This window comes from Amphiprion ocellaris, chromosome 11 (genome assembly GCF_022539595.1).
Source record: "Amphiprion ocellaris isolate individual 3 ecotype Okinawa chromosome 11, ASM2253959v1, whole genome shotgun sequence".
Taxonomy (NCBI): Eukaryota; Metazoa; Chordata; class Actinopteri; family Pomacentridae; genus Amphiprion; species Amphiprion ocellaris.
The window spans coordinates 9,582,757-9,608,541 of NC_072776.1; the positions used below are offsets into that span (position 1 = coordinate 9,582,757).

Consider the following 25,785-nt stretch of genomic DNA (forward strand, 5'->3'; position numbering starts at 1 on the left):
TGGGTCGCATCAGTCACAGTCACTCTTCCACTTTATCTGCTTGTAACACCAGATTTGAAAATGGACGTAATTTGTTTCCGTGCAGAGTCTGTATGTGTCTTTATGTCAGTCTGCCAGCTCTGATGGACTGTTTTCCTGAATCCATGAACTTGAGCAGGATTTGCCAAATAAAACCAAAACAGTGGTTTGATTGAAGTATAAAACTTGTAGAGGTTTTATTATAGACCATATTTACTGCAATGGACTTCATACTTACTTTAAACTTTTGCTGTATGTTTTCACAAACACTGGAAAAGTGACAGAAACTTGGAAAAAGTTTGAAATGACAATGTCCTGAACTATGTTTGAGAATATTGTTAGGCCTCTTAGTTTAAAAAATAAATCTATATTGTACATTAAAAATACAGTACACATACTGGCATTAAAGTATATTTAAAGTACTCATTTTGCTCAATTCAAAATAATCTATTTTATACTAATGGCTTACAATTGTGGATTCATTAAGGTGTACATCACTTTAATGATGCAGCTGATGCTAATTTTTGAAATACTTAATCAAAGTACATCAAAACAGTACTTAGTTTAGTAGTATTTGAGTAAATCTGCTTAGTTATTCCACCAGTGATGCTGAAATATCAGTTCCAATTTAGAAATGTTAAAAACTTCTACCTTTTGAGGGACCAGAGATGAGTCCTTAGGTGCTTATTTAAAAAAAATTGATTTTAAAAAAATCATATTTATATTGTAGATATCACAAATTCAACACAGATTTTTACAGTTGGATGATCATTGAAATCCATGTTGTAACATTTCGTGCTTGAAAATGATTTATTTGCATTCTAGGCAGACACAGGTATTATTATTTCTGTTAATATCAAAGCGTTCTGGAAGTTTTCTTGCTTTCTTGCATTATTTGAGATATTGGTCAGTCCACAGCCTGTACATGGAAACCAAGAATGTGAATTTTGTAAAATTTATTTTAAACTGAGGCGTCACATTGACAGATGGCTGAATTTGAGAGAACACAGCGTCACCTGTCGGTAATCAAGGGAAAGGCTTCTGATTGGCTCCACCGTTGCCTGGATACGACGCAACAAACGTAAACTCGAGTTCAGCTGTTTGAAGTCGGACTAACGTTAGTTGCAGTCAAAAACAGTATTAATAATTTTTCTTGAACTACCAGCGACTACATCTCGTACAAATGGCATCAGCGGTTCAGCCCAGCCGCCGGAGAGGATCCAGTAAAAGCGGTAAAAGCTGCAGAAACTCAGTTCGAGGTTGAGCTAACTCAGTGTAGCTGCTGTGGCTAATAGCAATATGCTAGTCTGAAAAAGTTAGCTGACGTATTTCTGAACTTCTGTAACGTTAAACAATAAGTGTATAAGAGTATTAAAATTCAGAACAATATGAGAGTGGATATGCAATTTATTATTATTATTATTATTATTATTATTATTAATAATAATAATAATAATAATAATAATAATAATAATAATAATAATAATAATAATCACTTCTGTGTATTGGTAATATATTTGATGAGTGGGATGTTAGTGTCTTGTATGTATCAAATTTGCTTCTTTTATTTTAGATCTGAAACCTAGAGTTTCTTCATCCATTTCATGTAACTTATATTTTCTGTAAATCCTGTTTAAAACCCATCTCCACAATCCCAAGACATAATTCTAATAACAATGGTATCATCTCAGGTACAAACTAAAAAAAACAGAAAAACAAGGAAAAGAAGGTATTTTATTGATGACGTAGTCACAGGGGAGGTCATAATTTATTTAAATTGAAAACTGACCCACTGACTTGATCCCAAGCGATTAATTAATATCACTTAACATTTCTGCTCTTCTAATCAAACTCACTAGTAATTACAGAATATGAACAGCTTCGTAAATTCTCGAGATAACAAATTTCCCATAAACAATACAGAAGACTTGACGTCAGTAGTCCAGCAATTGTTGTCCAGCATGCGAGAAATAAAAATGTATTTTATAACATCCTGCAGAAAGTCATCTGGATTGTTCTAAACTACACAAATTTGTCCTCCTTTTTGTTTTAAAGAGCCAATGGAGGAAGCCATTATGATAATCCAGCCGTCAGACCTCCGTCAGGTCACTGTGCTGAGGAAGGCTGAATTGCAAAGGATTCAAGATCGACCAAGCCGGCTTAAAAAAGAGAAGGAACGCGTGAGAGAGGCAGCAGAACAGAGGGAGGCTCTGCACCAGCAGTCAAAAGAAGTGGTGAAACTGTGGTCCAACACCATCACTGTAAGTTCCCTGTACAGATTGTTTTTAACTAAATCTGATGCGCAAAGAGCTGAATACACTGACAAAAAAGCTGCACATCTGTCACAGGGTCAAAGGCAAAAGAAGCTGGAGGCAAAGATGATTCGAGAGCAAATTGAGGAGGAGAAAAGGAAACTGATGGATATCGAAGAAGCCAAATACAAGGAACAGAAGCAGAAAGAGATAATCGAAAGAGCAAAGACTCAGCAGTATTATCAAACCGACCGGGTCAAAGGACTCCATGTTAGTACTGCTTGACCATTACTGTAGCACATGTGCACATTACATTACATTGTGGAATAAGGAATGCTTGCGGCTCCTTCCACAGCGGGCACTACTGCTGACGGAGGTGCTGAAGGAGAGGGACGCTCAGGTCGAACTGAAGCAAAGACAAAAGAGTGCAACGAAAGATGCGGACAAAGAATACGTGGAAATGGTAAAGAGCAGAGAGGATGAAGCCTTGAGACAGGAGCAGGAGAAAGCAAAGCAGAAGAAGCTCCAGAGACAGGCTGCTGAAGAAGACCTGAAAAACCAGTAAGACATATCAGTTAACTCTAAATGGTTGTCAGTTGGCTGAGATCTCGGTGCATTTTGTCATTTATGCAGTAATACTACATGAGAACATGCAGTGAACATCCTGCTTTGTTACATGTTCCTAGACAATTGTTAGTACATTACCAATTCCTTTTAGCATTCAGATGTATTTATATTTCTGTATAGATAGATAGATCGATAGATACATACTTTATTAATCCAGAGGGACATTTAAGTAAAATAAATTTGTAAAAACCTACATTTTTAAATGAGAACATGTTATTCCTTTTCTTCAGAATGAAGGAAAATGAGAAGGTGAGGGAGCAACTGAAGCTGGAAGACAAGAAGGATGGAGAAGAAATTCAGCGTCTCCTAGAGCAATATCAGTTGGAGCAAAGAATGGAATCGGGAAGACAAGCAAATGAGAGGAAAAACCTCATGCTAGCTCAGATGGTAAGGCCTTATCAACACAAGTTATCAAGTATTTGTATCTTTCTTGTGGACCACAGTAAGTTTCTTGAGCGTTCTGTGCATTTACAGGAGCAACGTCACAACAGAGACCTCCTGAGAGCAATAAATGCACAAAAACAGGAGGCTGAAGAGGAGCAAAGGAAACTTTTTCTCTCTGCCAAACAAAAAATGATCAAGTTACGTAACGAAAAAGAAAAAGAGCTGTTTAGGTAAGACCCAGCAAAACAACAGATATCATTATCATCTCTTTGGCACTGTAATTGGAGTTATTTTAATCTTCAGGGAGGCACAGATGCGCCGAGAGAGGATCATGGGCAAACTTACAGTGAAGCAGCAGGAGGAAGCTGTCAGTGAGGAGCAGAGGATCGCGAAGGCTGTAGCTGAGCAGGATGCTAAACAGGCACAAGAGCAGCAGGAGAAGGAGGAGAAGAAGGCGGAAATGTTGAAGTCCATCGCTGCACACAGAGAATCCATGGTAACGCTTTAGAAGCTTCAGTACATTTCCTCTGTGCTTTAAATGTTTCTACCCTGTGGGTCTAAAGATGTATCAGCTTTTTTAAGTGTTTTTTTTTCCTGCAACTGCAACTTACAAAGTGTCATCATACCTGTAAAATCAACTGTGTTTCACCAGAGACGAGAAAAGGAGCAGATGGAGAAGACAGCAAAACAGAACAAACAAGATACACTGCAGAGAATAAAAGAGGCTGACAAAATATTCTCTGAGGAACAGCAGCTGGAGGCGAAGAAAACCAGAGAAAATGAAATAAAGTTACAAGACTTCAATGTTACACTAATGGTAATGATGGAAATTTCTACCTTTTAATTTAAAAATGAACAATTTTGCCTAAAAATTGCTTGTTCTCCTGAGAAGAACTTTATCTGTCATCTTTTAAATACAGGCAGAGAAAAGTGCAAGGCAACAGCGGTTGAAGGAAGAGGAACACGAGTTTGATGCGAAGAACGCAGAATTCATGGCTGAAGAGGAGAACAAGTTTCAACAGTATTCACAGAGCATCATCAACGCCGCGGCAGTGGCTCAGAAAAACCTGTTTCCACTCTGCAAAGCTGCAAGGGAAGGAATCGGAGGAGGGCAGGGTCCCGTGTTTGGCAGGTTCAGGCCGAGCTACCTCGTCCAGGACCGCACTGGTGCTCAGATGCCCAAATATGTCTCCGGTACCACAGAAGACATTAAAAAGCGGAATGAGGTCGTAGATATACAGGAAGCAAAGAGGAGGCTCGGATTCACTTGGTGACAGTTTGTTCTCAGCTGGCGGCAAGAATGCTGGCCCTAAATGAATCATCTTTGAAAATGATAAATTTGTAGTGTCTATTGTGAAGTCCACAATAGACAATACAGCTGTCCCAAAAATAAAGTCAATATTCAGCATTTTTGCAATTACTGGTATCACTATTTTCTTTTTAAAGGTCATTCCTGATTAAATAATTTAAAAATTTGAAGCCACCTCTCTGTAATTTTGAAATGTCCCTCCTACAGCGCCATCTGATGGGTTACACATCATGATTAACAGCCTATTAACATTCAAGGATGTTAAATATAAACAAGCTAAGTTAATAGTAGCTAAGTTTTGTGTGTAAGCTTGCTAAGTTTTTTTTTTAGGTTATTTTTTGGCTTTACTTGACATGTTGAGAGGCATAAAAGAAAGAAGACATGCAGCAAAGGGCCGTAAGCTGGAATCAAACTCAGCCACTGTATCTGGGAATCTAGCCCCGGTTTATGTTTATGAATCACCTTCTCAACCAGTTGAGCTATCTGGGTGCCCAGTAATGTTGAGTTTTGACACCACAACTTTCACTGTTTTACTGCAAATTTGTATCAGTACCAAATATAAATTATTGGTCTCCCTCAGTACTAATAATCAGAATCATCAGCCCTGAAAAAGCCCATCAGTTGCCCCATTATATGCACAGAATTGTATAAAATCAATCACAATAATCTGAGGTACAAATAGAAACTTCAACAAAACACCGACCTGACTGCCACCATACGACCTCTCAATTATTTATCAATAACAAATCAACCCACTGGACATCCAAATATTGACCATACATGTTCCTGTAAGAATGTGTTCACCATTTATTACTGTAATTTCAACTGCAAATGTCCGGGACTTCAAAAGATACTGGTGATTATGATAGCATTTACAGAATATTAAAAAACAACTGATTAAAATGAAACTGAGGCTTTTAATTCCTTCTGCACTCCAGCTGAGTTCTTAAGACCAACTTGCACAAAACAGAATTTATACAAATTGGCTTTATGTTGTAGTTACAGTATGACATTGAGATTTCTCAGAACAAAACCGATAAACAAAGAAGAGTACAGTAAATTGTTTATGAATGTAAAAAACAAAGAATGAAAAGTCAAGGGGGTACATATCTTGTCAGTGTCGGAGATAAGCATGCAAAACATGATGGCCGACTGTTGTAGTAAAAACATCTCACTGACGGAGGTGGGTTTACCGATAAAATCTTTTTCTTCTTTTTTTGTAAACAAATGGTCTGAAATCAGAGCTACTGTAAAGCCAAAATATAATTTACCAAAAATCTTAAAAGAAAACAGCCTTCAGTCTGACTTTCTATGGAAAATTAAAAGAATACGTTTACAGCTGCTGTGAGTTCCAGTCACAAATCCTTTTCTCTAAACTGACTTTTGAGCTTCAGCTACCCATCAACAGTGTTCATCCACCACAGTTCAGCTAAAGCCCACATGATGCCACAGAGTGTGTAATTATGAAAATGTTTACAGTTACTTTTCCAGGCCTTTTCTCCATGACTTCTGTCTGCTGTAATTTAACAGCTTGGAAATAAGCTTTCAAAGACTTGTGGGACCATGTCAGCTTCGGCAGCACTGTGTTTTGTTTTTTATTTTTTTTGTACTGATTGAGGACCGTTGGAGGTTCAGTCGCTGTCAGAGCTGGAGCTGGAGCTCGACTGATTCCTCTTGCCGTCATTTTTATCTTTGCCTTTTGTACAATCTGGTCTTGGTCTGGCCGGGCTTCTTCTGTCTTTGGATCTGGAAGCGCTTTTCGCTCTTCTTTTGGAATCTGGGCTCCGGTGACTCTTCCTTTTTTCTTCTCGGTCACTCTCAGAACTGCTGCTACGTCTCCTCCTTTGGCCGGCAGTTTCTCTGTCTTTCCTATGAGAGGATCGATCTTTGCTGTGGTCTCTCCTACCACTCTTGCTTCTAGAGCGCCTGCCTCTGTGTGAGTCTCTGGTCTTACTTCTGTCTGGACTTCTCGTCCGATGTTCTTTATCCCTGGATGTTCCTCGTCTCTTATTCTCTCTGTCACTGTTGTGTCGCCTCTCCTGACTCCTGCTGCGTTCTCTGGCCCTCTCTCTGTCTCTATCTCTTTTTTCTTCTTTGTCTTTTGATGCTGCAGGTCCACCTCTGTCCCTGTTTCTGCTGCTTGATCTGTGCTCATCTTTTGTACTTGCTCTTTCCTTGCTTTTTGACTTTGTCCTTGTCCTCTCTCCATTTCTTCCTTTTATGTCTTCTTTATGCTTTTTATCAGATTCATGACCCTTATTTCTATCTTTATTGTGATCTGATTCAGACTCTTTTTCTTTCTTATTAACATTTCTGTCTTTGCTCCTTGAGCGACCTCTTCTGTCATCACTTTTGTGCTTGTGACTCTTATCTCTGCTCTTTGACCTTCTACTCTTTTCTCGGCTTTTGCTGCGGCTATGAGATTTATCCTTTTTCTTTGCCTTATGTTTGCTATGCTTCTCATCCTTTTCTTCAGTGTTCTCTTCTTTGCTTTTAGATCTATGAGACCGACTTTTCTTGTCTTTTTTACCCTCAGCTGTGTGTTCATGCTTTGTGGCAGAGCTCCGTCTCTCTCTTTTTGGAGAGAGACGCTTCGCCGCTTCATCCTTAGATTCATTCATGTCGCTCCTGTAAAAAAAACAAAAAATGTGATAATTGATATTTAATTGTGTCATTTGTTCATTATAATGTAAGCTAATAGTTTTTTTTGTAAACACACTTTGATAATTCTAAGAATAGATTAATATTTTTGTTAGAAATGCTTCATCTGTCACCCAGAAATGATTGTTTCATGAAAAAACGCTCCATTGCTGCAAAGCGGTTAGTATTTGCCAGCTTAGATTCAAATAAGCCTATTTAGACAACGTTTATTCTCTATTGTATCACCTTATAGATGTGAATGATACACTGCTTTATCATTTCTGAAAAAGTAGTACAAGTTCCAAAACAAATTTACCTACAAGGACATTAAAGTATATTATATTTTACATTCTCTGGGACATAAGTTCCACACTGCAATTAGTTTGTCTGTCCACAGTCTGTCGCAATTTAGTTGCACTTCACACTGTCAACTTTATAAACTTTTCACAAAGAGTAACTTTTTTTTTGTGGACGGGACAGTTTACACAATGCTGCAGTAACTATGACAGATTTAGCACAAGGCTAATTTCCATCCATGGTCCCACACATAAAAGAAAGACATACAGTGTTACAGACATAAAAACAATACAGTAAAACAAAGATAACAAATTAATACTGGCTGGGTTAAACCTACCCTAAAGTGCTACTATTTTAGAAAACTGCTTTCTAGGCATAGCCTGTCATAAAGTACATTTAGTTAAAGAGCCTGTTTTTAAAGTGCCTGATTTTAAAATGCCTGAATTCCTCAATGTTCACGTGTTTGATTGTCCATCAGCTATGTCTTATACTGTCTCTTAAAACTGACAAAAGTGGAGCTTTCTCTGATAGCTAGAGGTAAAGTATTCCAGTTTGTGCAACCTTTAATAGATAAGGCATTCTGTGCAAAGGAGGACTTTCTAAATTTTACTTCAGTCTTCCCTGGTGGATGACCTTGTACTACCAATACCATTCTTCTTTTTGATAAAATCCCCCAGGAGCAGTGGGCCATCCCATTGACAGGCTTAAAGATTAAACAAGCACTTTTAAATGATTTGAAACTCTCAAAGCTTAGAAATCGATATTTCTTTAAGATTGCACAATAATGGAATGACTGCCGCTTTTGTCAAACACCTTAATAGCTTTTCATAAAGTTGTTCAATGGGTTTTAGAGGAGTGACACAAGCAAACAGCCAAGTTTGTGAAGCAGAATTCGATGTGAGAAAGGATCATGCAGTGGAGGCAGGATTTAGCAGCTTCTGTTGTTATGAAAAGGCCGAATTTGTTTAAAATTTTGTAAGTTAAATTTTATTTAAATGACTAACATAATCTTACCTGTCACCCTTTATCCAGCGCTCCCCTGTGACTGCCCTCATCCTCTGACGCTGCATCTCCTGACGCCAGTGTGGAGGAGTTTCACTACGTCTGAAGCGATCCCTAGACCTTGAACGAGAGCGTGATGGAGTCCGGTATCTCTGTATGGGGGAAACAAAAATCACTTACTTCTATATACAAATGCAAACAAACAGGGCCTAACACGAGTAATACTGTTAGTTCAAATCTAGTTATTTAGAACATTATTTAGTATCAAAGTATGAACTGTGACAAAGAGGACAGAATTTTTGCATTACTGCTGCAGTGCACCTACCCTTGGACCTCTTCCTTTAATCTTCCTGCCAGATCGAGTCATCACTAGTCTTCTGTGATATGACTGAGAATTATAAGTTATGCCAGTACTGCAGAGGGACAAAAGACAAGGCATGAAAATGAATACCGACAACACTACGTTGGATGTAAGTCATAATGGCTGTTTGTAAGACACGCTAACCTGTCTCTGGACCTTTCCTCTTTATTTCTCTGATCCTTCTCAACCTCCTCTTTTGACTTCTGGACTGTCTGGGGGCTTCTCCTCATGAGGAATCGATTCTCCGGGATGGGCGGTATTTCTTCGGGACGTACAGTAGACGTAACCAACTCTTCTTGTTCTTTCTCTTCGGCACTTTCAGCTTCTGACCTGTGAATATATTATATCTCAGACTCGAGACACTAGGTGTAGACCACAGTAGACAGATAAGAAATATGAAAATAAATTAGGTACCTTTCCTTCTCCTTCTTCTTCTGTTTCTTTTTAAGCTTCTTCGCCTTCTTCTTCCGCTTCTTCGATTCTTTTTCTGATTCTTCAGAGTCTGAGGATGACTCTGAGGAGCTCTTCGAGTCACTGGAGCTCCTGCTGGAACTGGAGGAGGCTCTCTCTTTCTTTTTTGCATCTTTCTTTGCTGCAAGAATATAAATAGAATCATAAGCATTAAAGTAAAGTTTGACACTCATTTTGAAAAACACTGAAAATGCAACAAACAAACCTTTAGATTTCGGGACAAGCTCTCCACAGTTCAAAACCTTCACCTCAGCATACGGTTTGCTGTTATGATCTGTTTTCTGGTTCTCCATAGTTTGAACAACCTCTTGGCCAGAGATCACATGACCAAAGACCACATGGACGCTATGAAAACAGAGTGACATTGAGGTCCAGTTACAGCCACATTATATGCTGTTTGAACTAAACACTATGCAATCAGTTAGAATTTCAGATTCATGCAGCACTTACCCATCCAGATGTGGAGAGGGTTTTGTTGTTCTGTAGTGTCACCGCAGGCCGTTCAAGAAAAAAAAAAGGCACTTAATCACTTGTACAGCTCAGGAATGTTAAATAATACAACTAAAACTACATGAAACTAATAATATTCAGCAAAAGACAGTGCTTACATGAAAAACTGTGATCCATTTGTATCTTTGCCTCTATTGGCCATAGACAGCAGGTACTCCTTGTTGTGTTTAACAGCAAAGCTTTCATCTGGGGGGAAAGGATAAAATTGTACTGCCATCTTGAAGCCAACGTTGGTTTGGATAACAACTGACAGCTCTGACTGCGGCCTCTTTACCTTCAAAAAAGCCTCCATAGATGGATTCGCCTCCTCTTCCATTACCTATGATGTCAAAGAACAGAATCAGCATATATAGCGCATAAAAACTAACAGCTAAGTGATGCTACTAAGAGAGAGAAACCTGCTGTAGCTATATGCTTGAATTTTTTGAATTAATCACATCTGGACACAAAACGTGAGCGTTCTAAGCTAAGTACGCTAGAAGTTTTCTTAACTCACCTTCACTGAAGTCTCCTCCTTGAATCATGAAGTCTTTTACAACACGATGGAAAAGGCATCCTTTGTAGTGCAGGGGTTTCTGAGTTCCTTTACCGATGCCTTTCTCACCTGAATGAAACAGCAGTGCTTATTAATATTAAACTTCGTCACGAATTAGAACTAATTCTGACATAGTCTTATGGGGGATATTCATTTACCTGTGCAGAGGCATCTGAAGTTTTCACAGGTTTTGGGACAGATATCGGCAAACAGCTCCACCACAACTCTGCCAACTGTGAAGAGACACCAAAGAAGAATTTACTTCAGTTCAAACCATAGTGAAACACCATACTCAACTGTTACAATGTAAGATCCACTTACAGTAAACTGATTAATTAGTAATTAATGCAATTTACACAACAGCCTCACAATAAATGCTTATCATATGAAGGTTACAATGTTTACTCTTTACTAAACTAAATACATGGGTTGATGGTAACTTTAAAAGGCCGTTATTTGTGTTATGTGTTAATGAGTTGTGTTTTTAATATGTTTTCCATCCTATTCATATCAATAAAGGGTAAATTATATATTTGACAGTGTATACCTATACAGCACCACAAACTACTTCTTTCAAAATGACCATATTGTAAACAAGCACCTCTTTAACACAGTTTCTACCAAAAATGAACATTACAACTTTCGCTAAGTGTAAGATATATGGTCAGGTTTTCACGAGGCTGTACTAGTATGGGAAATGTTTGCCTAATAAGCTGTCAGCTAAGTAAATGTAGTTGAGATCTCCTTCTTACCAAGCACATTACTGATTCCAATGTCAAAGAAGCAGCGAGGGCGCTGAACCTTGATCCCCATGATTTACTAAAACACCTGCAGGTGAGAAACACAGATAAGACACAAGGATAAGTATAACTGAAGTACTCACATTTTGTTAGTAACAATCCACAATCGTTCCAAAAACTGACAATAATTGATTATAGTCCAATTTATGTACGTCTCCATCTGCTTTTATCTGAATCCAACAGTCATAACATGCAAATACGTAAAATTGTATGTCCGTGGTGATAGCAAAGGGATGTCTTTGTGAATCTTTAATAGTTCTTGTGACCAACAAAATGTTTATATTCATTTACAGTGTAATCAAGCGTGGCATTTTTGATTATAGGCAGCAAAATGTTATCGTTTGTGATGTTTAGGCTCTGTGTGTTAGGTATATCTCATACTCCTGTAACAAGACTGTCAATAATAAGATTTACAGATGCATTTCATACGTAACTTGTGTGCCACAACATTTAATTTGCAACACTCTTGAATTAAAAAAGTAACTTTGATGCATTTTTACAGCTCAGTTACTATGTAAGGACTGCTATTACTATTTGGCAAAGGAAAATTGCATTATATGCGTTGAATTGGTCCTTTATTTCAACCGGTAAAAACTGGATCGGTTATAACATATGGTACAGAACACACAAGGTTAATTGCTGTCACGTAAGCATTCACTATTTGGCAGAAGATCACTTTTTTGGCACAACACTTGTAACGCTGTTGCAACGCAACTCGAAACCGAAATGAGTTCCAGTAAGCAGCTAAATTACTTCTTTAAAATGCTGCAGAAAACCGTGAGGCAAAACAATCCCTGCTGCTCGCTTGCACGATATCACATGTACAAAAAAAAAAAAAAACAGAAAAGACACACACACACACAAACGATGCGACGACAGCTGGATTCCCACAGAATTTGACTACTTTACGTTCGCTTGTTTGTAATTCTGAAGCTAGCCTTGGCTAACTGGCGGCGCGTTTAAACTCACTCGACCTGTTGAGCCGACCGCAGAATAAGTTTTCCTGCATAAAAATCACAAGTATCAACATCTAAACATTCGTTTATTTGTATTCTGACGTTGCTGTTTCATACAGACACACGTCCACCCATTTATCTATCGTAACGCTAGGCCTAGCGTTAGCATTAGCAAGTTCCTCAAACGTTAGCCGCAGCCAGACTTGTAGGGGGATCTTTCAACGTGATGTAAACCGCCCTGTTTCAACATATGAACCAAGCACATGCCGCTAAGACGTAGATAATGTGAAAATGTATCACCTGGAACAGCAGGGCTATCACTCCATGCAGCGAGCAGCTCTCACAAACGACGAAAATGAAGTTTCATTCAGTGTTGAGCTCAGTGTTTTCTAAAGATGGCGCGGCGGGGACGTCAATTACTTCGAGGGTCGTGCGCCAGTTGTTGAAGGAAGAAATTGTTCCCTGAGTCTGTCCTGGCAGGTACAAGGACCCACAGGCTGCCTGAATCATTCTTTTAACTGATATTAGTCCATGTGGTGATCAGTGCAAATCGTTTTCTCCAGTCAGGCAATGAGATAGATTTAATAGTTTTAACATTTCGTACCTTTTTTGTTCCACTTCGCTGTAAATTGTCGCTATCTCATCGGTTCATACCTTAGCAACGAGATATAGAAGCGCTGTGCTAATTTTATATTGTCTGAGTGGTAGATATGGTTCTCTAGTAAGTTATTTTGACAGAAAAACACTCAATAAATCCCCCGTAACTACTACATGTCATTATTACATCTGCCAACCGGCATGAGCTGCCGCCTGAAAGGCTAAACCGAGGGTTCAAAATGCTGTCAAATTATGTCACCGGCTACGGAAGTGAAGCTTAGTAGCACACATGCTAGGTAATGTTGACTTTGAACGATTTTAATGGCCGCTTTCTGTTTGTGTCAGATTTATAAGGCGTAAATCTGTATAATATGTATGAATCTAGCCGTGAATGCAGCAGGCAGCGATAATCGAAGATTGTCAGTGGTTTTAGGTGATTGTTTGTGTATCCACGTGAACACCATGTTAGCATTCAGGACTTAGCAGCAAGCAGCTAACCTCAGCTCTGTGTGGGACTGACAGAAAGTCATATCTCTGAATGGGTCTGCTTCTGCGCTGATTTCCTGTCAAATGAGGTCAACACGTGAGCTGTCAGTGTCGTGCAGATGCTTGCTTTTGAACATAGTATAACCATGCGTGATATAAAACATTTTCATACAGGATCAAACTGTATTTCAGGTGTTTCTATTTTGTGTGTGTTTTCTTCTGATACAGATCCCTAAAGGAGCACCTGGTCTACTACCTCCAGACTGTAATTTTATGGTTGTGATCCCAGCTGACTGTGCCTGTCAGTGGGCATAGAGGTTGACAGTGGACGCTGGTACAATGAAGACCTCATAGTTAACCTGAGCCCAGAGGTCTGTGGTGATGTTTCGCCTCCGATCTGTGAACTCCTGCCTCCGCAGGCTCCTTCATGGAGGGACAGTGAACAGAGACCAGGTTCTGGAGCAGCTCCGAGTTTGCGCTGCCGAAGAGCAAGTGTTTGACCTGGTTGGGAAGAACAAGGCCAAGCTCACAGTTGATCATGTGAACTGTGCTGTGGGGTTGCTGTGGCAGTTTCAGAAGGAGAGACCTCAGCTGCTCCGGACTGTCGACCTCACCAGGAGTCACCCACAGTTCTTAACTCTACGGGTTCTGGCAGAAAACAAAATTGCACATATGGATGATTCCATGTTGGTCGACATGCTTTACACTTTCCTCAGGTATAGTAACAAACAGTCAGTTTAATGATCATGTTTTTGAATTATGCAATTGTAATGGCAACATATTGTGTTTTTGTCCTTGTTCTAGGCTGAATGTCGAGCCACACGACTCTCTTGTTCAACAGCTGGTTTCAGAAGCATGGCTAAGAGTAGACAGGTATGATCGCATTACACTTCTTTGAGTTAATGAAGTAATTATAATTTGGTCAACTTAATACCTGAGAAATAAGTGGAAAAAAAAATATTTTAAAGGTGATGTTTGAGCGGGCTGCACAGTGGCTCGGTGGTTAGCACCTTCGCCTCACAGCTAGAAGATCCACGATTCATGTCCCTGGGATCTTTGTGTGTGGAGTTTACATGTTCTCCCTGCGCATACGTGGGTTCTAATCAGGTTCTCCAGCTTCTTCCCACAGTCCAAAAACATGCTGAGGTTAATTGGTGATTCTAAATTGTCCATAGGTGTAAATGTGAGTGTGCTCGTTTGTCTCTATGTGTAGCCCTGTGATAGACTGGTGACCTGTCCAGGTGTCCCCTGCCTTCACCCTAAGTCAGCTGGGATAGACTCCAGCCCCCCTAATGAGGATTAAGTGGTATATAGATCATGGATGGATGGATATTTTGAGCTGTCAAACCCCAAGAAACAGAGAAAGGAGCAAATCTTCACCCGACAAAAGCTCCAAGCAGCATGTGTTTGGTATTTGTATGTAATAAATTACTAATAGGATAATAGGTATCACAATTGTGGTTTTAATTTTCTGTCCAGTCAAAATAATTGTCTGAGAATTTAAAGACTAACAAGATTTTAAACAAACATGCCTCATTGCAGATTTCCAATGAGATCTCTGTCCAAGTTTGCTGTCTGTTTACACGATCAGCATCTTTCACACAGCCCTCTAATGGGCCACATCACCAACATCGTGGATCAGAAGTTGTCATCTATTGATGAGGCCAGGTTGGTTATAAGACCTGTAGGTTCAATTATCTTTTGCGTCTAAGCACCTCATGTTGAGTATTAACTGTCCCAGGCAATGTTTTTCCAGGGTCCTAACTGCTCTGATGACCAGCGTGTCGTCCCTGGTGTCTCCCCGGCTGCGGGATGCACTCATCAGCAGAGCGGATCAACTCCTGGACACCACGGATCCTTCACATTTTAACGTCCCCCGGAGAATGGTGCAGTTTTTGCGCAACGTCAAGTATGTTCACCGACCTCTGCTGGAGAAGTGCAATGAGATGATCTTGCGCAACGTTCCCACACTGGATGCAGAGAACATCGGCATCATCTTGGGCTTGTATCAGTCACTGCAGTTCAACAACTGTGATTTCAGGCTGGCTGCTAGACAAAGGCTGACTGAACTGATAGACTCGAGCACCGATCATGTGTCCTTCTTTAAACTGTTTGTGGCTCTGGCTCCCATGGCCAGTCCGGAGATCAGAGAACGGTTCGTATCATTATCAGTGGAGAGATATGCGAGTGGAAATCTAATGTTTGAGTTTCACTGGTCTAATCTGTGATTTCATTTCTCTCAGATTGGAGAACACTGCCCTCCTGTTGGCGGATGAGTTCAATGGACAGCAGGCCTTGGCTGTAGCCGAAGCGCTGGAAGAGATTCAGAGCAGGAACCTTAGTTTACTGAACAAGTGAGTTTATGTCTCTATCCTAAAGTACCAACATCACTTAAATACAGGAGCAAATGTATTGACCAAAATCAACTTATTGCAACTAGATCTGTATCATTCTTTATGTCAGCTGAAAACTAAAGACAGTAAATCTGTTCATCCATCGATCCATCAGTCCATCCATACAACCATTGTGAAATAGAGACTGAAAATTTCCCCTTCAGATTGGAAAACAGCAGCTGACAAAATCTCACCGCAAGGTCCGTTCATTTATAGTCCCTCCCAGGTGATTGATTAAATCTGTAAAAACATATTTGTGTGTCTTTAAAGCGGATTACATGTAACTGTGGACTGCTTCCTTGAGAATGTGCAGATCTCTGAAATCCCCTCTGTCTCCATACACCTCTCCCCAGTGCAGCTGAGGCACACCAGCTCACCCGCAAATCTGCCAGTATTGTCCTTTCCATTTTTCATGACTACGTCAGGGTTCGATCAAGTTTGAATGACGCAAATGTTGTGATCCCCTAGAACTAGGCAAGTTGTAGTACTAGAGTAATTCAGCCAAACATATATTAGAACTGGAAACTGATGAAGGTTAATGATATGTTGACAGTACTGGTGCCTTAGGTTTATTACATATTAAACCTCGGAGTCTGAATCTGTGTTTTTTTTTTTTGTTTTTTTTTTTTTTTAGAAGTGATTGCTTATTTAGAGGCTGCATAGTGGCATGGTGCTGAGGTTAATTGATTACTCTAAATTGTCTGTAGGTGTGAATGCGAGTGTGATTGTTTGTCTGTATATGTAGCCCTACGATAGACTGGTGACCTGTCCAGGTGTCCCCTGCCTTCACCCTAAGTCAGCTGGGATAGACTCCAGCCCCACCGCGACCCCAATGAGGATTAAGCAGTGTAGATGATGGATGGATGGATGAATGGATGATTGCTTATTTAGTACATTATGTGTCCTCTAGCATGTCAAACTAAAAAATATACATGTTAATGAAATTTTTATAAAACATAATTTTTTTTTTACTGAAGGAGGCCTTTAAAAACACTGTCAGGTAAAGTTGTTCACGTTTCTTTAAAAATTTCCGTTAAGATAAGATAAACTTTATTGATCCCTCCCCGGGAGAATTCACAAAGTTTAAAATATCCTAATCAGAATGTTGTGTAACTGAGTACTTTCCTGTTACAAGACAAATCTTCACAAATTTAAAAAAACTCTCAGATGTTTTGTAAAATGTACTTATTTTTACCTAAACCCTTTTCCAGAATTGCTTCAGTAATCCAAAGGAACCTTCACGTCTACAAGTCAGTGGAGGCGGCCAGAGCCACCCAAGCCCTTTTTCTGTTGCAGCATCAGAACCCCAAACTCTTCACTAACCTAAGAAACATTTTGGTCGAGTAAGTATTTATTGAAGACAAAAATAGTTTTCTGGTTTTGTTAAATAAAAAGTAGACTGATGACACTTTACCTCTCAGCTTTTTGCAGCGCAGCGTCTTCCCCTATGAGGTGACCATGCTGACCCGTGTACTGTCCATGCTGCCCTGTCCACGTCTTGAAGATGGCGTGATCTCCCGGGTGGATGCCGTGGTGGAGCAGTGCAGTCTCAGCGAGCTCAGCACCCTTTCTTTCGCCGTTGCCAAATGGGTGCGCAACGATCCGTCCTACCGGCACAACACTCACAGCAAGTACGTCCGTCTGCTGCAGACGCTGAACCGCTGCGGCAACGAGAGGCTGCAGACGGCCGACCAGCTGGACCTGGTGCTCGAGGAGCTCAAGTTCATCTCGGGGGAGTGGTTCGAGGAGATGCTGCTGGAAGAGACGATGGTCACGCTGCAGAGGATGATGGACCAGATAAACTGGAGCAATGCACCTGAGCTTGCCTTCTTCCTAACCAGGACACATCATCTGTGCCCTCCTCTGATGGACCGAATCGCCAGTGTGGCCATAGAACACACTGACAAGGTGCCTTAAGCGATATCACAACATGTTATATCTGGAATAAGTAAAATTTTATGAACTGTATTTTTCCGGTCTTCTTTTTCAGATTCACCACTCAGCAACGTATGCCACCCTGCTACCCTTTTCTGTCCTGAACTATGATCCAGTGCAAGCAGACGAGTTGTACGATGCTTGTATTAAGCGCTTCACGCCTCATATCGGTAAGGAAATAGTCACATTACAGATTTCTTTTTCCTTTGTAAGCTTACACTAACACTTTTGTTTATGGTGCATTGCAGAATGTCCATGCGCCTTAGGTAGTTCGATAAAACAGTTTTCCTACTACATGTCAAAGTCATTTTATATCACTCAGATTCACTTTAACCCTCGTGTCGTCCTGCGGGTCAAATTGACCCATTTTAAAGTTTGAAAGTGTGGAGAAAAAAAATGTCTTCACAGTGAAACTTCTGATGTTCACATTTTCAACATTTTTGGGAAATTTTTGAACATTTTTTGGTGGAAAAAGCTGAATTTTGGTTGATTTTTTTTTTGTCAATGTTCTTAAGAAAATATTAGAAGTTTTACTGATGTGTATGTAATCACTTTAGATATTTTTACTCATTTTTTGGAAAATTTTTAGTCATTTTTTGAAAATATTTACAAGAATTTTCTTGCCAAATTTGGGGGATTTTTTTTTTTTTTTTTTTTAAATAAAAATTTTAAGGGAAACTTTTAAGGAATTATTGGAATTTTCTTCCTGAAGGTTTTGCAAATATCCAGAAATTTGGGGAATTTTTTTGCTTAATTTTTGGATTTTTTTCAGACAAGGAAACAATATTTTTTGGTGCCCGTAAATGAAGACAACAGAAGGGTTAAATCACTGTGCCTTGAAATGTGTAAATACTGTATATTGAATTGTAATTACATTTAGTATTCTATAGATTGTAAAATTAGAAGCCCTTTTTTTTAGATTTTCAGAGTGTGTATACGAACCTTTAATGTTAATGTTACTAACCTGCATTTTTGTTATTTTATGTTGTTGTATGTAAGCTGCTGAACACTTGAATTTCCCTGGGATTAATAAAATATCTATCTATCTATCTATCTATCTATCTATCTATCTATCTATCTATCTATCTATCTATCTATCTATCTATCTATCTATCTATCTATCTATCTATCTATCTATCTATCTATCTATCTATCTATCTATCTTTTTTCATGTTATTCTAGGTTCCTTCGAGCCACATCTGCTAGTCCTCCAGGCGTACTCCTTGGCAGTAGCTGACAGGTTTCCTGAAGAACTAATCAGAGAAATCTTCAGTGTCGACTTTCTGGGAAAGCTGGACTCCGAGTTAGAAAGTATGCACCGTGTTGCTTTAAACAGATTTTTAATGAATACTCAACTTTGTGCATCTGAGCTGTAAGTACACACTTGCTGGACAGGACTAAGCGTAGCTGTATTTCCTTCAGCCCTCTCTGATGCTCTCAACATGCGAACACGGCTGCGCCTCATGCAGCTCAATCGCGCCGTGTGTCTCGAGTGTCCCGAGTTCCAGGTGCCGTGGTTTCATGAACGCTACTGCCAGCAGTTGCAAAGGAAAGGTAAGAGGATCCACCAAGATCTGATTTTCTCAGTGGGTTTGAATTCAATTTGATATATATATATATATATATATATATATATATATATATATATATATATACATACATACATACATGCTATCAATTGCCTGCCGAAATGTTTTTATTAGGGAACAGCGGTGTCAGTCCTGTGCAACAGCAAATCCACAAAATGCTGGGGGAAGTTCTGGGTGGAATTAACTGTGTCCAAATAGCAGTTGTCACTCCATATTTTTACACTGTAGGTAAGTAATGATATTTTATGAGATGTTGTTCGTTCTTCTCTGAAAAAAAGTCTTTGCACCTGAGGAAAAAGCAGCTCATTTTGTGGCTAGCTCTTACACAGGTTGTGAACTATTGGGTGAGCTCACTTTATTGTGTTTAGAAAGGACAGATACAACATTTATAGAGCTCTTTGCATTGCTGGTTTAGATTATATTATTCATTATTTCTGTTAACTGAATGAATAATAAGCATACATGAAAAATAATTGCTGGTACATTTTCCCAGCACCATAGATGGAATGGCTTTGGTCTTCTTTTTTCTTGTACAACATCTGGCATCAAGATTTTTTTTCTAATTTTTAAGTTAAATTGAGTGAAGTTTATGATACTGCACCCCTGCACTTTAATGGTGAAACAAGAACAGCATGTATTTATTAAAGTCAATCACAAATCTGCACTGCATCAAGAAAAGCCTAATTTTTCTCCTGATCAATGACGATAAATACATAAATGCATGGCAAAAATAGCACAATGTCAGTGTTTTAGAGACCCCTTGTAGCTTGATTCCTGGTCTTATGCTTGCATGCTGTGGAGTCAGTTCATATCTTTTAATTTCAGTTCATAATTTAAAGCACAAGCATTGAATAAAGCCACAATACATTTCTGTTCAGTGAAATTTCCTGATGAGAGTGATCAAAAATTGTAAGCACTGTGTGACAGTGATGCTACAGTTTTAAGTCCGGTTGTGAAGAAGCAAGCAAGAGTAATAAATTCTCCACACCCATTAATAAATCTGCACTAGCATGTCCGGACTGATTAACATGACTACTATACCCTCGATTATACCTTCAAGTCTTGGCAAGTACTTCCAAGAAACCCTTGCAGGGAGAAAACCTCAACAGTCCAGCTCACATGACACCAAAGCACTGCAAATGTTATCTTTTATGCCACATTTTCCGCATCTTTTCAGACTTTGAATGCAAACTGGACAAACACTCGCAGCCACTGCCTTACAGCGAGCAGAGCACGCTGCAGATGTTAGACAGAGGAGCGGTTCACTGGGATACGAGCTCACTGGAAAACAGCAGGGATGAGCTGCCACCTGGAGCTCAGCGGTAGGAATTTAAATGTGTCCCCGTATAGAATATATTCTGAATGTCAACAAAGAATAACAGCACCACTCAGATATTTAATATGTCTGATATTCTGTTTTTTTTTATTGTCGTTTTAGTGTTGCTGTGGACTTTCTAGATTCGAGGTCCTTCTGCAAAAATTCTCATCATATGAAAGGTGAGGCCCTGATGAGAAAGAGACACCTTGAAATTCTGGGATATCGTGTTATTCAGGTGAGAAAACATCATCCAGCATGACGTTGAATGTAATTATCCCCATTTAAATCTTAGCATAATTGTAAAGGGCAGTCTGAAGTGACTGGTGTTGTCTGTGTTTTTACAGATCCCTCACTTTGAATGGAACTCTATGGAGCTTTCAACACATGATGCCTGGAAGGGATATCTGAAGAAGAAAATATTTAGATAGCCTTCCCCTTAGGCAGTTATTCACAGAATAATGAGAGAAGTGTTACCTGCAGCGCTGAGCTATTAGCCTGGTTTTGAAGAAAGTTTTACCAGAGTGACTGAACTGAGTTTTAAATACAGTATATTAATATACATTAAGTGCTCCTTATTTTTTGTTATTATAGTATAAAGTTGGCATGAATCTACCTCATTCATGTTAAATGACGTTGTGCATAATGTGCTTTTGTATTAAACACTTTTTAAAAAATAAAACCGAAATAATGTTGATGTTTTTCAATTTGCACAGGGCTTCAAGTCCTAAGTAATGAACCCCAAATATTTAATGAACTGTGATTAAAAACACAAAAATCAGCTAAAATGTCAAATAGACACAGTAAATCTGTTGACAATAATATTTTAATTCTAAAATAAGTGCAATGGGGAATACTTAAATATGCTGCAGAGAGCATGAGGAAGCAAAGACCTGATAAAATCACAATATTAAAACTAAAAATGAACAGAACAGCTAAGTGCGATGTGTTAAAATGATAAATGACAACAATGATCTGCACAATACGAGCGTGTACAGTGCATATTATGTGTTCTATAGCAGTAACATGAATGTCCTTGAACTGCAGTTACAGTTTGGGCATTTTGGCAGCATTCAGCTGCATCGAGACGCATGAGGCTCCAGCAGCGTAACGCATCTCTCTGATCATACCGGTCCACTCCTTCTTGTCATCTTCGTACCTGATAAAGTCAGAAGATGTTACTGAAGTACACAGTTGAATGTCTGATGAAGATTTTCCTCATTTAAAAACATGAATGAAATTTTCATATGTATTATCATCACACATACTGCCAAATGTCGATGACTTCAGTAGGAGCACACTCTTTGTTCTCGTTCTCCACCATGGCGAAGCCTCCGACAGCGTACAACAAACCTCCACAGCTCACCAGGTTCACTGAACTCCTCTCCTGGGGAAACTCAGTAAATGGTGCCCACCTGCAACAAGGCGGTGTATTAATGGTTTGAGTATGAACTCTGCAGGTTTTCATTCTATAACATTAGTTTAAAGAAGGGGTTCCCAATCAGGGTGCATCTGAGGGTCATTACAAGATAATTACATAAATAATACATTATATACAAGAAAACATTATAATGTCCTAATAATAAAGCAACATAAAAACACTATTCATCACCACACAAGGCCTTAAACCCTTTGAATCCTAAAACCTACCCAATGAAAATTGTATCTTTAAAAAAAAAAAAAAAAAATTACATTCATTGGACCCAAAACAGATTTTCAGCTGTCTATTAGTCCATGAATGTATCATTTGTTACACACAGTTCTGATGGGAAAATTTACCACTATTTAACCATTACTATTTCATTAAACTCACATCACTCTACACGTGTGAAAGCCATAACTGATTCAGCTGTGACCAGAAATCACTTTCCAACTGAGCTGAACTGCAGGCTGTGTTTTCATAAATCAGAAAGGAGACAAGAGTGGAAACAAATTATTATTTTTTAAAAGTATGTTAATTCTAGGTTGTACTTTGTTTCTTTGTTTTGTAAACTAGCCAAAGAAATGCAACTTTTTTTTTTTTTTTTTTTTTTTTTTTTAAAAGGATTTATGGCATTATAACTGTGCCATACACAGAGGATATTTTTGTGTGTTCTCTCCTTCCAGTCATGGTTGTGCTGTTTCCATAGAAGTGCAGGATGTTTTAATGCAGTAAAAATGAGCTCACAGAATATTTGACTGACACTTGTCATAACAACTTATCACATTCTATAGCCATTTCTTTGTTTTGTAGTATAATATACATTCTCTATATGCTAACAGAAAATCTCACATTTTGGGATTATTATAGCAATTAAATCACAATAAGTCTTGTGAATTTTCATAATACCAGCACATACTTGTTGGTTCCGAAGTCGTAGGCTTCACATGCAGCTGTCAGGCCTTCTTCATTGACTCCCCCAGCAACAATGATCCTTCCTTTGTGGATAACTGCCCCAAACATCGACCTGGGCGTCTTCATGGAGGCCACTTCCTTCCACTCCGACCTCTTGTGATTGTATGCAAACATCTTATTGGTTGCTTTACTTTACCAGAAAGACAAAATGATTCCCAGGAAGCATTAATATAACGTGAAAATCATATTTTAACCTAATAGTGGATGCTTTGATATTGCACTCTTACTTGTCATCTGTTTTTCCTCCGATGCAGTACACCAGCCCGTTCTCTGTGACCACACAGTGGCCGTGAATTTTCAACGGAAGCTTTTTTGTTTCCGACCACTTCATTTTTCTAAATGTAGGAACAGAATGTGTTTATAACAGCTGTACTCTCAGCAAGAATCCACTGAATTAACATCCAGATGTTCTGTACTTACTCAGTATCATAGCACAAGACAGTGTCATGAGACTCATTGGACTGTAAATCTTTTCCTGCGACAGCAAAGATGAGATTTTCAACTTCGCCCATAGCGAAGAGACACCTGGGGGAGGGCATCGGTGGCAGAGCCATCCACTCAGCAGCAAGAGTGTCCAACTGAAAACAATGATTTAGAGATACGTTTTAAAATCAAAGTGAAGGGCTTCACTCATTGCTGTTACATGAGTTAAACCTCCTGTTGTCTTCTGTCTGAAAAAAATCCAAAAATTCAGCAAAAAAAATCCCTAAATTTCTGAAAATTTGCAAAACCTTCAGGAAGAAAATTCCAATAATTCCTTAAAATTTTTATTTAAAAAAAATCCCCCAAATTTGGCAAGAAAATTCTCGTAAATATTTTTAAAAAATGAGTAAAAATCTTCACGAAAAATTCCTAAAAATATCTAAAGCGATTACATATATATCAGTAAAACTTCTAATATTTTCTTTAAGAACATTCACAAAAAAATCAATCAGCGAATTTCACTGGATTTTGGTTGATTTTTTTGTGAATGTTCTTAAGAAACATTTTTAACATTTCTTCTTTTCCACCAAAAAATGTTCAAAGATTTCCCAAAAATGTTGAAAATGTGGACATCAGAAATTTCACTGTGAAAAATTTTTTTAATCCACATTTTCAAACTTTAAAACGGGTCAATTTTGACCTGCAGGACGACACGAGGGTTAAACGAGGCTTCTCTACCTGGTAGAAGTAACACTGCAGTGGGTTTTCTTTCTCCTCTTCATCTACAAACAGTCCTCCCAGCACATACAGATTGTTCTTCTTCGATGCCAGACTGACGTGGTTTCGGGGGATTTGCTCAGACATCGCTGCAAGAAAACACTCATTCTCCTGCCCATCATAGGCCACAGCTGCGGTGTCATTGATCATCAGCACCATGTCTTTAGCATACATGCCATATCTGCGGGTGTCATTCAGGTAACCAGGCAGTTTGCCCTCCCCTCCTTCCTCATCACCTTGCCCCTTTTCCTTTGGAGGCAGTTTCCCCACAAAGGCGTCCTTGATGACTTTAATTTTTTTGAGAAGCTCAGGATCAGCCTTAATGAGATCATCTTTCTCCACTTTCTCCTTGAAGTACTTCTCTGGGAGCAAACGGAAACGGATGCAGTCAAAGGCCTCCTCCAATGATTTCACTCTCTTGTCTTTGTCTTTTCTGATCCACCTCATGAGCGTCTCAAACACCACCTCTTCTTTCTGCACATTTAATGAATCGGCTCCAATAATTGCAAAGAGTTCAGGTGGAGCAAGCTCTAAGAAGTCCTCATCCTTGGCGATGGTCTCGAAGCGATCTGCAATGTAGTCTCGAGCTGCTATTGCCAGTCTGGCAGAGTTCAGCATCAGTCCCAGTCTGTAGATGGCGAGGCAGCTTTTCTTGGACATCTTCTTCTGCAGATAATTCACACAGACTGTAAACACTGATGGGATCTGGAAGCGATTGGCAACAGCCAAAATGTCCTGCACATTGTCGTCATTGATGTCAATCTCTGCGGAGTACATGTAATTCACAATCACCTCCAAAATATTGGGCTCAAGGTTTTCCAGAACAACCTCCTTTTTGTCCTCTTCTTTGCCGTCCTCTGAGAAGAAAAGCTCCCGGAAGTAAGGACTGCACGCTGCCAGAATGAGTCGATGGCAGGGAATGCTTCTGTCTCCAACCTTTAGGATACAGTCAATTAACTTATTCTCATTCAGGAGTTCTTTGAGCCCATCCTGCAGCAGAGTGCTCTGGAACAGACGAAGATCTTCCCTCAAGCCTTGGGGATCCATTGTTTGAGGACAGAAAGTGGAGGGAAGTGAAGCAGATCACGATGGACTCTCCAAGCGGCTGAAGACAGAACTATAGGCTGCCAGACCTGAAGCCACTTCAATATAACTGTGCCCCTCTAAATATAACCGACCACCCCATCCATGAAGAATTCAGGTTGGCCCAGTCGGAGAGCTCACACAGCTGTCATAGAGTAAAAACAACCGTGAAGCCTTGTCACAGCAGTGATGAGTAGCAACATTGTTGTACAGGCACACGGAAATAACATGATCTAGTCATTTCATTTACTCTTGCCTTTATGATAGAATAGAAATATGTAGCTTTCCCAAAAAACAGCAGGTTTTGCAACCCTTTTTTTACACATATTTTATGTGTTTACACGTGTTTGGCATCTACCACAGCTTCTGGTGACATCTTCCTGTTGAATGAGTCACACCTCACTGATAGTAATGACCACTTCCCAACAGTGAGGGATTCAGTATTTATGTGCAGGACATTCACAGAAGAGTTACCTAACAAGCAGACAGGGTCAGTGAACAGCTGCTGCCTCAGTGGGTGACAGTTTGTCCTCTTTCAACACTTTTTAAATACTTTGGGTTTAGCCTGAGATCATTGTGTTCCCTCCACATACAGTAAAAATGAGATACAGTACAAAGCTACTGTAGCTA

General features: G+C 39.3%; 4 protein-coding genes across 7 annotated transcripts; 2 read left to right on the plus strand and 2 right to left on the minus strand.

Moving 5' to 3' along the window:
* Window positions 1–804: 804 nt before the first annotated feature.
* On the plus strand, window positions 805–5,251 carry cfap210 (cilia and flagella associated protein 210). 2 transcript variants are annotated; one of them, XM_023286389.3, is made up of 9 exons: window positions 809–1,250; window positions 2,074–2,279; window positions 2,367–2,540; window positions 2,626–2,831; window positions 3,128–3,284; window positions 3,372–3,511; window positions 3,585–3,777; window positions 3,934–4,098; window positions 4,202–5,251. In XM_023286389.3, the coding sequence occupies exons 1-9, from the start codon at window positions 1,202–1,204 to the stop codon at window positions 4,553–4,555; spliced, it is 1,644 nt and encodes a 547-aa protein (XP_023142157.2). In that variant the 5' UTR covers window positions 809–1,201; the 3' UTR covers window positions 4,556–5,251. The 2 variants fall into 2 exon arrangements, with proteins under 2 accessions (XP_023142155.2, XP_023142157.2); XM_023286387.3 differs by having other exon boundaries at window positions 805–1,250; window positions 3,128–3,511.
* Window positions 5,252–5,487: 236 nt separating this feature from the next.
* Window positions 5,488–12,612, minus strand: ppig (peptidylprolyl isomerase G (cyclophilin G)). The gene is made up of 13 exons (XM_023286384.3): window positions 12,463–12,612; window positions 11,159–11,234; window positions 10,565–10,639; window positions 10,368–10,475; window positions 10,146–10,190; window positions 9,970–10,057; window positions 9,812–9,841; window positions 9,567–9,706; window positions 9,305–9,482; window positions 9,035–9,220; window positions 8,855–8,942; window positions 8,542–8,681; window positions 5,488–7,218 (listed from the first exon to the last, which is right to left on the minus strand). Exons 2-13 carry the CDS (start codon window positions 11,217–11,219, stop codon window positions 6,222–6,224), a joined length of 2,136 nt encoding a protein of 711 aa, XP_023142152.2. The 5' UTR covers window positions 11,220–11,234; window positions 12,463–12,612; the 3' UTR covers window positions 5,488–6,221.
* A 366-nt stretch (window positions 12,613–12,978) lies between these two features.
* fastkd1 (FAST kinase domains 1) lies at window positions 12,979–21,159 on the plus strand. 3 transcript variants are annotated; one of them, XM_023286380.3, is made up of 15 exons: window positions 12,979–13,055; window positions 13,474–13,961; window positions 14,050–14,118; window positions 14,788–14,913; window positions 15,002–15,400; window positions 15,489–15,599; window positions 16,850–16,981; window positions 17,060–17,546; window positions 17,629–17,743; window positions 18,756–18,884; window positions 18,996–19,127; window positions 19,277–19,390; window positions 20,340–20,484; window positions 20,601–20,715; window positions 20,825–21,159. In XM_023286380.3, exons 2-15 carry the CDS (start codon window positions 13,627–13,629, stop codon window positions 20,906–20,908), a joined length of 2,493 nt encoding a protein of 830 aa, XP_023142148.1. In that variant the 5' UTR covers window positions 12,979–13,055; window positions 13,474–13,626; the 3' UTR covers window positions 20,909–21,159. The 3 variants fall into 3 exon arrangements, with proteins under 3 accessions (XP_023142148.1, XP_023142147.1, XP_054871014.1); XM_023286379.3 differs by lacking the exon at window positions 12,979–13,055 and adding an exon at window positions 13,062–13,349; XM_055015039.1 differs by lacking the exon at window positions 12,979–13,055 and adding an exon at window positions 13,175–13,192.
* A 126-nt stretch (window positions 21,160–21,285) lies between these two features.
* klhl41a (kelch-like family member 41a) lies at window positions 21,286–25,681 on the minus strand. Its single transcript, XM_023286385.3, has 6 exons — window positions 24,034–25,681; window positions 23,293–23,450; window positions 23,100–23,207; window positions 22,817–23,002; window positions 21,746–21,892; window positions 21,286–21,636 (listed from the first exon to the last, which is right to left on the minus strand). Exons 1-6 carry the CDS (start codon window positions 25,117–25,119, stop codon window positions 21,525–21,527), a joined length of 1,797 nt encoding a protein of 598 aa, XP_023142153.2. The 5' UTR covers window positions 25,120–25,681; the 3' UTR covers window positions 21,286–21,524.
* Between the last annotated feature and the right edge of the window lie 104 nt (window positions 25,682–25,785).